At 43.7% G+C, this 14,758-nt stretch overlaps 1 protein-coding gene across 1 annotated transcript in view; it reads left to right on the forward strand.

The window, feature by feature from the left end:
* CHSY1 (chondroitin sulfate synthase 1) overlaps window positions 1-12,958 on the forward strand; it is a 97,564-nt gene extending 84,606 nt beyond the window's left edge. The window contains exon 3 of the mRNA XM_081838869.1: window positions 9,836-12,958. Coding sequence (XP_081694995.1) covers window positions 9,836-11,428 — 1,593 coding nt within the window. The 3' untranslated portion in view covers window positions 11,429-12,958. The remainder of the gene's footprint in view (window positions 1-9,835) is intronic.
* The last annotated feature ends 1,800 nt before the right edge of the window (window positions 12,959-14,758 follow it).

Below are 14,758 nucleotides of genomic sequence, written 5' to 3' on the forward strand. Positions count from 1 at the left end.
TCATTGTTGTCCCACCACCACTCCCCTGGCTCTGAGCCTTCTTTCCCCCTGGGGGTACCCTTGGGGGTTCCCCAGCTGGTGCCTCCCACCACTCCTCTGCAACCAGCCAGTCCATGACAAAATAAAAATAAGATCCAATTCAAAAACCGACTGGGATAAAAGCTACACTGTGGCCTTACTGATCAGCCCTCATCCAGCCTTCCACTTTGCTCCTACCTCCCGCCACACTTGCGCCTGCTCAAAAAAACCCCACAAATCCTAGAGCAGGTGGGGGCTGGGTTTGTCCTCACTGGCTCCCATTGAGTTCTGTGGAGGGAAATGAATGGGCTGCAGTCTGGAAGGCAGCTGAGGACAGGAGGTGTTTCCAAAAACAGCTCCCAGGCCCAGCTGCACACATGGATATGGCTCCCAGGACATTTTGAGAATACTCTTTTTGTCAAGGAAAGAGTTTTATATTGCTTGGCAAAAACTGTTCAAAGCAGGCCCTAACCTAAGCAGTTTTTACAGATAAAACACACACACACCTGCAAACAGTATAACATCCCCCCCTTCGCAAATGTCTTCCGTGGAGTACGCTGGGAACCATATTCACCTGTGCAGTTGTGTCTTTGTGTGTGTGTGTCTTTGCGCCAAGAGCTACTCTTTCCTTGAGTGTCCTGGTCATTCCATGGGGAGGAATGCCTCTCCGAAAGGCAGCTCTAGGCTAGCAGTGGGAAGGGGGAGCCCTTTTGGACACTTCCTGGTTTGAAAGGAAAGCAAATGCAGTGTGGGGGTTTAGAAGCCTCAGCTACAGATGGGAGGCTGGGGAAGTGGGTCTCAGGAAAGGCCTGGCTCTCCTTCCCATTGAAATTGGCGGGCCTTTTGGATAGCAAATAAATAAATCAGAGAGAGGAGCACGAATCCACATGCGGTAAGTTAAACCACATGTGCTTATTGGATGCCTTTTTCCACATCTGGACCTAAAGATGACAGTATAGTTTCTTCTTGTCAAATTCCATTACTACATTGTCTCTTATGCAAACACAATAAAAATGAAGATTTTTCTCCCCTCCACCCAACTTAAGTTGCTGTGCCCAAGCATCGTTGACTATCTTTTTTTAAAAAAAAATAATATTTATTACTTTTAAACACTACAAAAAAGGAAAGAAAAAAGAAAAAAGAAAAAAAGACAATACAATACAATATAAAAAGATTACACAACACTAACGCAATAAACTAAACTAAACAAAACAAAAACAGTTTAGCACACATCATACAATTTCAGTATCTTATCTTTCATTAACTTGTTTCAACGACCTCCTCACACCTCCCTTTTTGTATTCCACTTCTATTAATTGTTTCAGCAATTCCTTTCCATCTTCCTCTATTTTCTGTCCTATAATTATCTTAACATATTCTAACCTTATTTTTCCTTTAATAATCTATTTATACCTAATTCCTTATAACATTTCTACTAAAGCCATATAACTTCATTCCAACATTTTTCTAACATTCATTAATTTTACAATATTTCTATAAATAGTCTTTAAACTTTTTTTTCCCAATCTTCTTCCACCGACTCTTCTCCCTGGTCTCGGATTCTGCCAGTCATTTCCGCCAATCCCATATAGTCCATCAACCTGGTGATCTTCTGTCTGATGCTCTTAGCTCTTTTCCAAGTCCCTTCTGCAGATCTTCTTCATATTTATACAAAAACTTTACTTTGTCTTCTACTGATCTTATTTTTATTTTCCTTCCTTTAAAGCTGAAGAATAGACCTTGGGGAAACTCCCACCTAAAGATTATTTTATTCCTTCTCAGCAGGGCAACCAAATCTCCGTAGTTAGACCTAAGATCCAAAAGGTATTTCGGGACGTCTTTAAAAATTTCCACTCTTGGCTTTTGTACTTCTAGGTTCTTCTGGTAGTGCCAACAGTCTCTTATTCTGTTCTTCTCTTTGTCCCTCCTCTTCCAAATCTGAAGGCCCTCACAGTTTTAAACTCTTCTTGACCCAGATCCAAGTCCCAAAAATCAGCAAATTCCTGTGTGAAGAAGTCTATCAAACTTTCCTTCTCCAATTCAGGTAGGGCTCTGATTCTCAAATTCGTCTGTTTTTCTTTAAATTCAATCATAGCAAGCGTCGACTTTTGGTCATCAAGTTGCCTCTGTAAGGCTGGGACTCTCTCTCTCACCAATTGTGTTACTTTACATTCAGCAGCAACGGCTTTCTCCCTAGCTTCCTCCACAATCTGCCATATCAAAGTAGATTCCTGTATCAATTTCTGGATTGTTTCTGTATTGATCTTCACCTTTTGTCCCAGATTATTTATACTTTCTGTATTTAAGTCAATTTTAATAGTTGCAGCATCCACTTTCGCATTTGTCACATCTATTTTCTTGTTAAGCTGTTCCAGTGAATCACCTGTCGACATTCCTCTTGATTTTGAATATACTGTTACAAAAGCAATAGCGGAAGAAGCAGGGGGGCCTGATATTGAGGCTCTCCTAGATTGCTGCCAAGTCCTCCCAGACCTTAATGTTTTTTCAGGAATTGACTAGTCCGTTTTTTCCTTTCCATTTGCCATAACACTTAACCGATTCAAGGTCAGTCCCAGAGTCTCACAGCTTTTTATCTTGCAGCTGGAAATTCCCCAGCCCAGCTCTTGTAACAGTTTCAAAAGCTTCCTCTAGGGGGAAACAGTTTCTGTTTATATTAGTCAATAATGTCCTCTTTTAAACACCTCTTTTTAACAATGAAGTTAGTTTCAATTTTCAGTTACTTTTACTCCTTTTTAAAAGCAGATGGAGACAGTAGAAACAATATATCTCTCTTATTAGCTAGCTGTCAACGAACGTTCTAATCGCTGTCAGTGAGCCTTCCAAAGAACGTCAGTCCTGCTAGCAGCCTGTTTCCAGGGTCTGAGCGGCGGTATTTTAACTCTCTTCGCTCTCTCCCGCAGGCATATTCAGTTCGCAACTTCCTCCCCTCTTCTCCTGCCTCCAAGGGGGGGGGGGTTAATGTTCTTTACCGATGGAAATTTAGTCCTTTACAATAGGCTTTCCAAGGCTTCAGCTTGCAGCCTCAATGCTTCAGTCTATTTACAAAAGGGGAAGGCGGACTTCCTGTATTGAACCTCCCCGTTACGATACCAAATTAAACTTTTAGAAATCCAATTCTCCCGCTTCAGCTCTACTCACGGGTAATTACTTTAAAAACAAATTGTCCACAGGAAAAAGTCAGCGCTCTCCGGCAACAGCTATGCGGCTTCACTCCGTGGAAGAAGCAGACGATTCGAAGCACCGTGCTGCTCACCCCACGTCGCTCCGGACCCCCGAAACTGGGTTTCCCCATGAGTATAGGAGGCGCAAAAGGTGCCCGCCAAATCCCACGCTCACAGGCTTCTCCCACCTGTGATTTTTTACAGGTCTCCGCCTTCGCCGTGACCGCCAGACCCAAATTCCCACGGGGCAAATTCCTCCCGATCAGAGGAATTCCGCCATTACCGGAGGCACCAACGCGGAAGTCCATCGTTGACTATCTTTCTCTTTGCTCAGTAGCTTTCCCTTTAACCTACTAGCAGGCTAACCTGAAAACCAGATATGGTTAGCAAGACTTTTGGATTGGCCTGTGGGGACCCAGTGGCAAATCAATGCCAATTATTTTATTGTGATTTATCCCCTCCACACAAACTATAACCAACAAAACCCAGGTGTTTGCCTGCTAGCAAATCACACACCCTTTAGCTGGACATGATACAAACGTGTTGTTCCGCTTTGGCACCAGTCATTTCCCAGGTTGTCTGGGGCCTGTGAGTCCTGACCCTACCTGACCAAGCAAGGGAGAGAGTCGATACCCTCAACCCATCACTTTTCTTTTAGGCTACCAGTGTGTCACAACTGACTCTGTACCATAGATATGAGCAGGACAGTTTATATTGTGCTTCGAAGCAAACCTTTGAAAGTTTGTAAATGTGCTCAAAACACCAGCTCATTGAAAGCTGCTTTTTAGAACACTGCATTCTTTTTAGGAAGAAGGAGTTAAAATATGGAGCTGCAGTGTAGGGCTCCTGTTCCAGGGGTATTCTTTGGCTGTCTGCTCATCTCAGTATAAACTGACTTTATTTCCCCACCCCCAGCAGCTGCCCCCCCCCCATGCACTGAAATGGCAAAAAACTGAAAGCTTGCAAAAGGGGGAGGGGATTTTGAATTGGAAGTGAATGTAACACAAACTTTTCAGTGAAAAGTATTTTGAGCCTGAGCCAAAGGTTCCTACAACGACAATATTCAGTTTCCAGTGAAGGGGAGATACATCCCACAGAGAGAGAGAGAGAGAGAGAGAGAGAGAGAGAGAGAGAGAGGCGCTCTGGTGGGTTAAAAGTAAACATTAGGCCAGTGAGTCTCAAACTGTCTCTGGCAATCCTCAAAAGTTTAGGGGTTTCTCAATGAGAAAGGCATATTGCCTGCTACGAATGCTACGAATGCTGAGTTGAAGTATCTCCTAAGAAGAGGTGTTGAGCTTGTTGGGTAGACTCTGCCTCCCTCATGGAAGAACTTCATGCCATGCATTTAAAGTGTAATTCTGTGCGGTTTCTACTCTGAAATAAGCCGTGCAGAGTTAAGGGAGGCCTGTATGAAATAGCAGTTTAATTCATTTCTTCTGTGGCTGTAAACTCTGAAGCCATAATGGTCAGCTTCCTTGTTGCTGTTGACTGGCACCATTTTGTTCTAATCGCCCTGCAGTATTGCAGCAACACAAGGCAGCGGGGGGTTCGCCCCACTGCTCAGGCAAAGTGTGGCCTCTTCTTGGTCTTCTTACCCTGAATTGCGGCACAGCAGTGGAAGATGTGAAGTTAGTTCTGCAGAACTTCTCAGTGGCTTTTGACAGTTTTGGCCATGGTATCATTTGGAGATGGTAGCCCAAAAATGAGAGTTATAGGCACTTGTGTTGTGCTGGTTTCAGTCATTCCTGTAAGGCTGGTTCTGGACAGTAGTGCTAGGAGATTATTGTTCAACCCTATATTCTTTAGGTTTTAGGATACATTAATACTCTCCTACATTTCTCTGATGAAAATAGGGATGAGATGTCCTATTCTATTATTATTATTATTATTATTATTATTATTCCCTGCCCACCTGACTGGGTTGCCCCAGACACTCTAAGCTGCTTCCAACATATATAGGAACATAATTAAACATTAAACATTAAACAAAACCTTCCCTATGCTTTAGATGTCTTCTAAAAGGTTGTATAGTTATTTATCTCCTTGGCTCCGGGAGGGGGGGGGTGTCACATAACTCCATACCCTCCAACATTTCTCTGGTGAAAATAGGGATGTCCTAAGGAAAAGCAGGACCTTATGGGACCAGAAACTGTGATGGCTTCTGTAAATCTAGGACTGTTTCTGGAAAGTAGGGACACTGGAGGGTCTGTGCATCACAATTCCATCTCATTGCCCATGCTATTCAGCATCTACATGAAACTCCTGAACGTATGAAGAGCCCTTCTGGATCAGACCAAAGATATCCTACTTCAACATCCTGTTGTAATAGTAGCCAGCCAAAATACCTACGGGTCGCCTGCAAGAGGGACCTGAGTGCAGCAGCACTTTCTCCACTTGTGAATCTCAGCAAGAGGTATTCAGAGACATACTGCCTCCAACAGTGGAGAGTGAACATAGCCATTATGGAGAACAAAGCTATCAGTGGGTACTAACCATGATTCCTATGTTCTGAGGCAGATGAATCATTGTGAAGTCCGGGAGCAATGAGGAATAGTTTTTCATTGTATCTGTGGGCTCTCTGCAACCTTCTATGTAGAAACCTACACTTGGTTGTGCTGATGACCATGAGACTCTCTTCTAAACACGCATTCAGGAGAAGTGGGTTCCGGTAAATGTGAAGGGCTGGAAAATGCATTGTGCTAGGAGGGAGAGAGGGTCATCCGAAAGCTTGTGGTGTGGAGCGGGAAGGCATTCTGCACTGTTGAATGCTTCCTGCTGGACTTGGAAGTGGCCAAATGTGTGTTTGTGGGGTGGTATTAAAAATCAACACCACTCCTTTCAGTAAAAAGAAAATACTTGCAGCCCTATACGGCCTAGGACCCTCGTACCTACGGGACCGCCTCTCCTGGTATGTCCCACAGAGAAACTTACGGTCTTCAAATAAAAACATATTGAAGGTCCCAGGCCACAGAGAGGTCAGGCTGGCCTCAACTAGAGCCAGGGCTTTTTCGGCTGTGGCTCCGATCTGGTGGAACACTCTGTCACAAGAGACTAGGGCCCTGCGGGACTTGACATCTTTCCTCAGGGCCTGCAAGACAAAGCTGTTTCACCAGGCCTTTGGCCAGGGCACAGCCTGACTCCCTCCCTTGGCAATCTTCGTGGAGCTCTGGCCCAATGGTGGCCAGTGGCTTGATTTGAATTAATTTTATAATGAATGATTTTAGAGTGTTGTTTGTGTTGTACTTTTGTACTGTTTTATTGTTGTTAGCCGCCCTGAGCCCGGCTTTGGCTGGGGAGGGTGGGATATAAATAAAATTTATTATTATTATTATTATTATTATTATTATTATTATTATTATTAGCTGTAAAGGACTAGGCAGGTTTGCGTCTTCAGGACTTGAACCTTGCATATGCAAAAAGGAAAGTCCATTCCTGAAGGCCACACTTGCCATTTCTTCCCATGTGGTCCTGCTCAGTGGTTGACATTAGTCATTCATAAAAAAGCGGGCTAGCTGCAAATAACCCATACCTAACCTTGCAACTCTGTGTTTCATAACATCTAGACCAGACCATTGGTAGCTTCTTAAAATGCAGTTGTGTAATCAACAAAGTGTGTTGGCTTCTATTAATTTCCTGTTGGGGCTGTTTCCATACTCTGCTTATTGGATGCAATGCCTCAGGGCTATGGAGGGTTTGGTTTTCTGTTCACGTCCCATCCCCACCACCACTTGCTTGCTTTATTTTCTTATGCAAACCATGAATTGCATTTCAAAATAAATCTTAGGCTGAAGTAAAAGTTGCACACATAATGTTACTTTTGAAAATAATGAAAGTTTTGCTTTGAGGGATTGTATGGTCCATACAGACCCTTTCTTGTTTCTTCTCCCACAACTAGCTGGTTTTGTGGGCTGCTGTGGTGGTGGTTGTTGTTGTTGTTGTTGTTATTATTATTATTATTATTATTATTATTATTATTATTATATTTTATTAAATTTTAATTTTTTTTATTTATAGAGAAAAATACAAAACTTAATATCTTCCCCCCTTTTTTAACCAAACCAAAATCATTGATTGATTTTCATATGTTTTTATTTAGTGTCACCAGTGTTACAATGTATTATATTACTGTTATTAATATTGAATGCCCTTCGCCAGCAGATCCCAATTTAAAATTAAAACAGTTAAAACATAAAGAGGGGGCAGCCTAAAATACATTAGTGTAGGTACCCAGCAAGCCTCCCCAAGAGAGGGTTCCATAGGTTAGGTGCCATCCCCCAAAGACCCCGTCCCCTTGTCGCCATTCTCCTTACGTCCCTGAACCACCCGGCTCCACCCCTGCCCAGTCCAGACTTGGCCTTGCTCCACCCATTGATGCCACATACTTATCAGTTCACACCCTGGCAATCTTGTCTTCCTGACACTTGATGCATCTCGGCTGTCCTGCCTGGCTGAGCTAGGTGGCTGTGACTTTGCAGGTGTTTGAATTCATTTAGCCATAAATATTTATGCCTGCCGAGCTTAACTTGAGCCCCCATGTTTATCTCCTGCCATCAATATTGTATGGCTCTGAGATGCCTGCACTTCCCATGGCTGTTTCCCGATACCAGTGGAAAGTACTTGATACATCTGAATATAGGACAGAGACTGCGGCTGTTTCTGTTGCTTTGGTATCTGAGACCACCTCAAGCAGACTCGCCTTTGTTTTCCTCCCATCCTGTTCCTGGCCCAAGTCATATCATTATCCCCAAAGCCATCCTTTTAAAGTAAGCCATCGGCTTATGTAAGCCAGTGTTTTCCACACTTCTGATAATGGAGCCATGCTTTAAAAACAAAGATCTCAACTAAAATTGGAGGCAATTTTTGCCCCTGAAATGTGTGTTTTTAGGATGTTTAAGTAGGAAGCTGCCTTAGACCAGGTCAAGGCTACCTAACCAAGTATTGTCTGCTTTGAGATGAGAACAGTAACTCATGCAGAGATTCAACACACAGTCTTATATGGGGACAGGCATTCTAAATAAAGGAACACACTAGAAATGCCTGTCCCCATAGAAGACTGTGTGTTGAATCTCTGCACGAGTTACTGTTCTCATCTCAAAGCAGACAATACTTGGTTAGTTGCAGCGATCCAGTCACACTTGAAGTTATATGGCAACACACACACAGAGAGAACAGCAGAGACCAGTTAGGAAGAGGCAGAGCACAGAATATTGCAGAGGCATAGCAGGCAGCCTCCTGGTGGATGGGAGGTGGATAGTTTTATCTCAGCCCACCCACAATTTAAATGAGATTTAGTACAAGGCAAGACTGATAGAGGGGAATTGGTCATATTGAAAGCCCTGCTGGATCCCTGCTTGGAGGTGTACAATCTAAAAGACATCACCAAAGGAAAAAGGGGTAAGGAAGAAAGTGGAAAACAAGCTAACCCACCAGACACTGGTGGTTAGTTAGTTAGTTAGTTAGTTAGTTGGTTGGTTTAAGTTGCATAGTAGTTATTATAATGCTAGCTTGAATGGAAACAGTGCAGGCATGGCCAATCTTGGCCCTCCAGCTGTTTTGGGAATACAATTCCCATCATCCCTGACCACTGGTCCTGTTAGCTAGGGATGATGGGAGTTGTAGTTCCAAAACAGCTGGAGGGCCAAATTTGGCCATGCCTGGTTTAGGGAGAGGAGGAATCCAACAAAGCTCTTCTTTTCAGCAGAGCTAGTGGAATGGACCCAACTGTCTCATTGGTGGACTGGCAACTGAAAGGTGACCGTTCCTTCATAGATGGCTAATTTTTTTGGTCAGGCCATTTCACTGTTTGCAGGAAGAAGGACGCATTTTACTGTTGCTCGAGGGCAAGATTTTTTTAAAAAAAATCATGATACAGTACTGGATTAAAAAGACCTTTTGCCATGTCATATGCTTCAGAAAGATGCCTGGCTTTTTAGTGTAGAAGATAGGACAAAGATGGCCATGAGTAGTAAGAACTGAAGAAGTGCATTGCTGGATCAGATTAACGTACCATCCATCTAGCCCATCATCCTGTTCTCACAGTGGCCAGGAGGATGTCTGTGGGAGCCCGAAAGCAAGACCAGAGCACAAGAGCGCCTCTCCCTTCTTGTGTTCCCCGGCAGCTGCTTTTCAGAGACACACTGCCTCCAACAGTGAAGGGGAAACATAGCCATGGTATCTAGGAGCCAGAGATCGCCTTATTCCACCATGAACTTCCTTTTAGAGTCATCCACGTTGGTGGCCATCACTTCCTCTTGTGATAGTCCATTGTAGTGGCATGTTTACTGCTTTAACTTCTTTTCCTTTTATTGCAATGAAAATATATTTATGTGTACTAGCAGGAAAGGCTTCTTGCATGGTCCCTTGGGAAGACAGTCTCAATGCAATTGGTGGAACAGGTAATGCTAATCTCTGGACTGTAGTAGATGTTTGTTTCTTACTGGTCTACAATCCATAATCCTCTTAATTCCTTTTGAGTAGCTGCTGATATTGCTAAAACTATGCTTAAAGAGGAGGAAAGAGCTTATCTTAAAAGCCCTTCTATTCATGAAGGCAAATGTATAGGGTGATTGGCTATTTTATCCATTCTTACATAGTAACATTCTCTCCTCTCCCCCCCCCACTCCTTGTTTTCTTAGATGCAGCAGCTATTTTACGAAAACTACGAGCAGAACAAAAAAGGTTACATCAAAGACCTCCGTAATAGCAAGATCCACAGGGCAATCACCTTGCACCCAAACAAGAGCCCGCCCTACCAATATAGGCTCCATAGCTACATGCTTAGTCGCAAAATAGCAGAGCTGCGCTACCGGACCATCCAGCTGCACCGAGAAATCGTCCTCATGAGCAAATACAGCAGTACGGAAGTCCACAGGGACGACCTTCAGCTGGGCATCGCGCCTTCCTTCATGCGGTTTCAGCCAAGGCAACGAGAGGATGTTCTGGAGTGGGAGTTCCTCACAGGGAAGTACCTTTACTCCGCTGCAGATGGGCAGCCACCTCGTCGAGGGATGGACTCCTCTCAGCGCGAGGCGTTGGACGACATTGTGATGCAGGTCATGGAGATGATCAATGCCAACGCCAAGACCAGAGGGCGGATCATAGACTTCAAGGAGATCCAGTACGGCTATCGCAGGGTGAATCCAATGTACGGGGCGGAATACGTTCTCGACTTACTGCTCTTGTACAAGAAGCACAAGGGGAAGAAAATGACGGTTCCTGTCCGCAGGCACGCATACTTGCAACAGACCTTTAGCAAAGTCCAGTTTATGGAGCACGACGAGATAGATGCCAAAGAACTGGCCAATAAGATCAACCAGGATTCAGGGTCTTTGTCTTTCCTCTCCAATTCCCTCAAGATGTTTGTCCCATTCCAGCTAAGTAAGTCGAAAGCAGAGAAGAAGGAACCCAAAGACAAGAAGATCAACATCTTGATTCCTTTGTCTGGGCGCTTTGACATGTTTGCTCGCTTCATGGCGAACTTTGAAAAGACCTGCCTCGTTCCTAATCAGAACGTCAAATTGGTTGTCCTGCTTTTCAATTCGGACTCCAACCCTGACAAAGCGAGGCAGGTTGAACTGATGAGGGATTATCGCCTGAAATACCCCAAGGCAGACATGCAGATCTTGCCGGTGTCTGGTGAATTTTCCCGGGCTCTGGCGCTAGAAGTTGGGTCCTCTCAGTTCAGCAACGAGTCCTTGCTGTTTTTCTGCGATGTCGACTTGGTGTTTACGGCAGACTTTCTCCAGCGGTGCAGAGCGAACACCGTTTTAGGGCAACAGATTTATTTCCCAGTCATCTTTAGCCAGTATGATCCAAAGATTGTCTATAGTGGAAAAGTTCCTAGTGATAATCACTTTGCCTTCACCCAGAAAACCGGCTTCTGGAGGAACTATGGCTTTGGGATTGCCTGTATTTACAAAGGCGATCTTATTCGAGCTGGTGGTTTTGATGTCTCTATCCAAGGTTGGGGTCTTGAGGATGTCGACTTGTTTAACAAAGTTGTCCAGGCTGGCCTAAAGACTTTCCGGAGCCAAGAGGTTGGAGTTGTCCATGTACACCATCCTGTCTTTTGTGATCCCAACCTTGATCCAAAACAGTATAAAATGTGCTTGGGCTCCAAAGCATCAACTTATGGGTCTACGCAACAGTTGGCTGAGCTGTGGCTTCAAAAAAATGAGCCCAGCTTTGGGAAAAACAGCATTGCTAATGGTTCCCTGAGGACAGCCTAACATCCAGCTATGCTGGGAGAGGAAACAAAAACAAACAAACAAAAACTACCTATTGCGTTTTTTTTATTGCCCTAATTTATTTTTTTGGAAAACTTTTTGATAGTTGATTTTTTAAGAAAAAGACCGCACAAGGGTATATTTTAGAAACCATCATTTTCTTACAAGGACCTTCTGAGCGTTTTTCTGAACAAAACTGTGATCAACCTTTGCCTTTTTGAACAAACGTTTGTGGCTGAGTATTACAACTTGCCTGATTTCTGACGACTTGAAATAAATTACCTTTTCCTGATAAAACAGACTTTTTAAAAAAGAGAAAAGAAAACTTCCCCTGCCCCCCTCTTATATTCTTTGGGTTTCCCCAGGAGTTATCCATTGCTAAGTGGCACAAATGATTCCCTTAATATTTCTTCCCTCTTGGGATTGTTAACAACATAAATGGATTCTTCCTTGTATTTTTTAAAAAATTGAACAAAGTAAACAAGAGTGGCAGTATTGGTTAATCCATGTACAAGAATCTTTCGATTTGGTTGATATTTCAACCTTAAAATGTACCATTTTTTGCTCATTGTATTTCGAGCAACTGAGGGAAAAGGGGAGATTTGAGCACAACCTTGATAAATGTGTACCTTCGCTTAAAACAAAACAAAACAAAAAGTATTTTCTTTCTTGGTCCACATGTGGATCTGATGTTTAAAAATTTCCACAGCAGGTGTTGCATTCTAAATTGGATCTCTTGTGTAGATGCCTTGATGGCAAAGAACAGTGTTTTAGTTAATGGGGGGGGGGGGAATGACAATTCTTTGCCATAAAAAGCAACAAACTTAAAACCGAGACACTCGAAATTGAATGTGTTGGGGAAATATCCATCCCCCCCACCAGTTACAGTATTTTGATGGGAACAATTTACTATGTTTCCTTTGCTTAATTAGTTTGTTTTTTGCTGTCTGTATAGGGTAGGCCTTTAATTTATTTAATATACTTTGTTCTAGATCTTCTGTCTTTTTATTTTTAATATCTGCTAGTCATTAATATTTATGTATCTTAGGAATGTATTGCATTTTCATGCTGTTAAAGGTAGCGTACGTCTTCTTACTTTGCAGTAAACTGATCTCCAAAGATTCTTTCTAAAGCGTTCTCTTTCATTTTCCGAAATCACTTTAAAAAAGAAAAAAAAAGTAACTGGAACCTTTGGCTCTAACCTCTGATGCCCCCAAATGAGGAAGAGAATAGAAGCTGGATTTGTTTGGGTGTTTTGGATAACCACAGATGAGCAAAAACTTGTAAAATATGTGCACATGCTGGACACATGCACACACATGCGCGCACATTGCAAAATAAAATGCATCTGATTGAATACAAACAAGCAGTTTGACACTGAACCTTACAAGGGCACACCAGAACTTGTGTTCAAAGCACAATCGTATATTGGCACCTCGTCATTGTAAAAAATTTTCTCTCTCTCTCTCTCTCTCTCCTGCTGGAAAAAATAAAATGAATTGAGTAATATGCATTACTCTGTTGCAGTCTTCAGCATTCTGCCTTCTCCTTATTCCTGGTTGTGCTTCCCTCTCTCATAATGCTAGAATTCAGGGTCATCCAATGAAACTGAATATCGGGGAACTCAGGACAGGCAAAAGGAAGGACTTCTTCACACAGTGCATAGCCACCAACTTGGATGGCTTTAAAAGAGGGCAAGACAAATTCATGGAGGAGAAGGCTATCAGTAGCAACTCACCATGATAGCTAGGCTCTCCCTCCACTCTTGGAAGCAGCATGCATCTAAATAACACTTGCTGGGAACTGCAAGTGGGGAGAATTGTTTTGTGCTCAGGTCCTGCTTGCAGGCTTTGCATGGGCATCTGGTTGGCCACAGCGAGAGCAGAATGCTGGACTAGATGGGGCCGTTGGCTTGATCCAGCACCTCACTTCCGATGTTCTTGTGTCACTTGTGGGAGCAGAGGGGTTGAAACAGCTACTGGCATCCTGAATGTGACCTTTAACGTCTGGTTAAGAAGATTCTGTGGGCAGGGCTAGGGGGTACACTCCTGTCCCAGACAGAACCAGAACGAATAAACTTGAGCTATGTGAACCAATGGTCAACTCAGTATAAATCAGAGGTTTTATGCTCAGATATTCCTTTGCAAATCAGTGACGGGCTCAATGGAGGCTGGTCCATAGGGGACCAGATGCTCTCAGGCATCTTCTGCCTGCCTGCTTTCCACTGTCCACTTCTGCCTCCTTAGTCTTGAGTGTTGCTCTTCTATAACTCAGCAGGGAAGAAGAGGAGGATGGGGCAAAACTACAATTAGTTGGCTCTGTTTCCCCCTTCTTTTGGTTTCCCTACCTGTGGCCAACTCTAAAGGTAAAGGGACCCCTGACCATTATGTCCAGTCATGGCCGACTCTGGGGTTGTGGCGCTCATCTCGCTTTATTGGCCGAGGGAGCCGGCATACAGCTTCCGGGTCGTGTGGCCAGCATGACTAAGCCGCTTCTGGCGAACCAGAGCAGCGCATGGAAATGCCATTTACCTTCCCACCGGAGTGGTACCTATTTCTCTACTTACACTTTGACGTGCTTTCAAACTGCTAGGTAGGCAGGAGCAGGGACCGAGCAACGGGAGCTCACCCCATCGCAGGGATTCGAACCGTTGACCTTCTGATCGGCAAGTCCTAGGCTCTGTGGTTTAACCCACAGTGCCACCCGCATCCCATGTGGCCAACTCTAGCTGAGCTGATTTTCATAATCCACCATGAATTTGATTTCGTGGTGGGGGAATTGAACAGTTACTTGTTTTTATCTTAAATACAAGGTGGCTGAGCTTCCCTCCCTCCCTCTTTCTCTTTTATTTTTTAAAAACAATAAAAAAGTCTGCTACAGTTTCAGTCTCTTAACAGCAGCAGTGTCCCATAATGCCACAGTGTAGCTTTGCTCCCAGGGGCATTCTGGGGGTGGGGTGGGGAGATGCCTGCACCATTGGTGGAAGTTATTTATTTCACTTACTTATAGCCTACCCTCAACCACGTGGCCCCAGGGCAGTGATATAATATACAACATAAAATTATTCAAATTCCTCCCTTCAGAAATTGCCCATCCCACCGAAGATTAATCCAGACTTTTTTTGGGGGGGGAGGGGGTGTTACCCTTTACTAAAATCTCAGGCTCAACGCTCTTTCCTTTCCACCTGACATGCTGTTTCTCTTTTTAGGGGGAAGCATTCAGACACATAACCTTGTCCAGCCCAGGAAAAGCTTTACCGCTTGGTTTATTTATTTTTATTTATTTCACAAAAGTCATACACCGCTTGATTGTAAAAGTAAAACCTCAAAGCGG

Source organism: Podarcis erhardii (genome assembly GCF_964252035.2).
Source record: "Podarcis erhardii genome assembly, chromosome: 14".
Taxonomy (NCBI): Eukaryota; Metazoa; Chordata; class Lepidosauria; order Squamata; family Lacertidae; genus Podarcis; species Podarcis erhardii.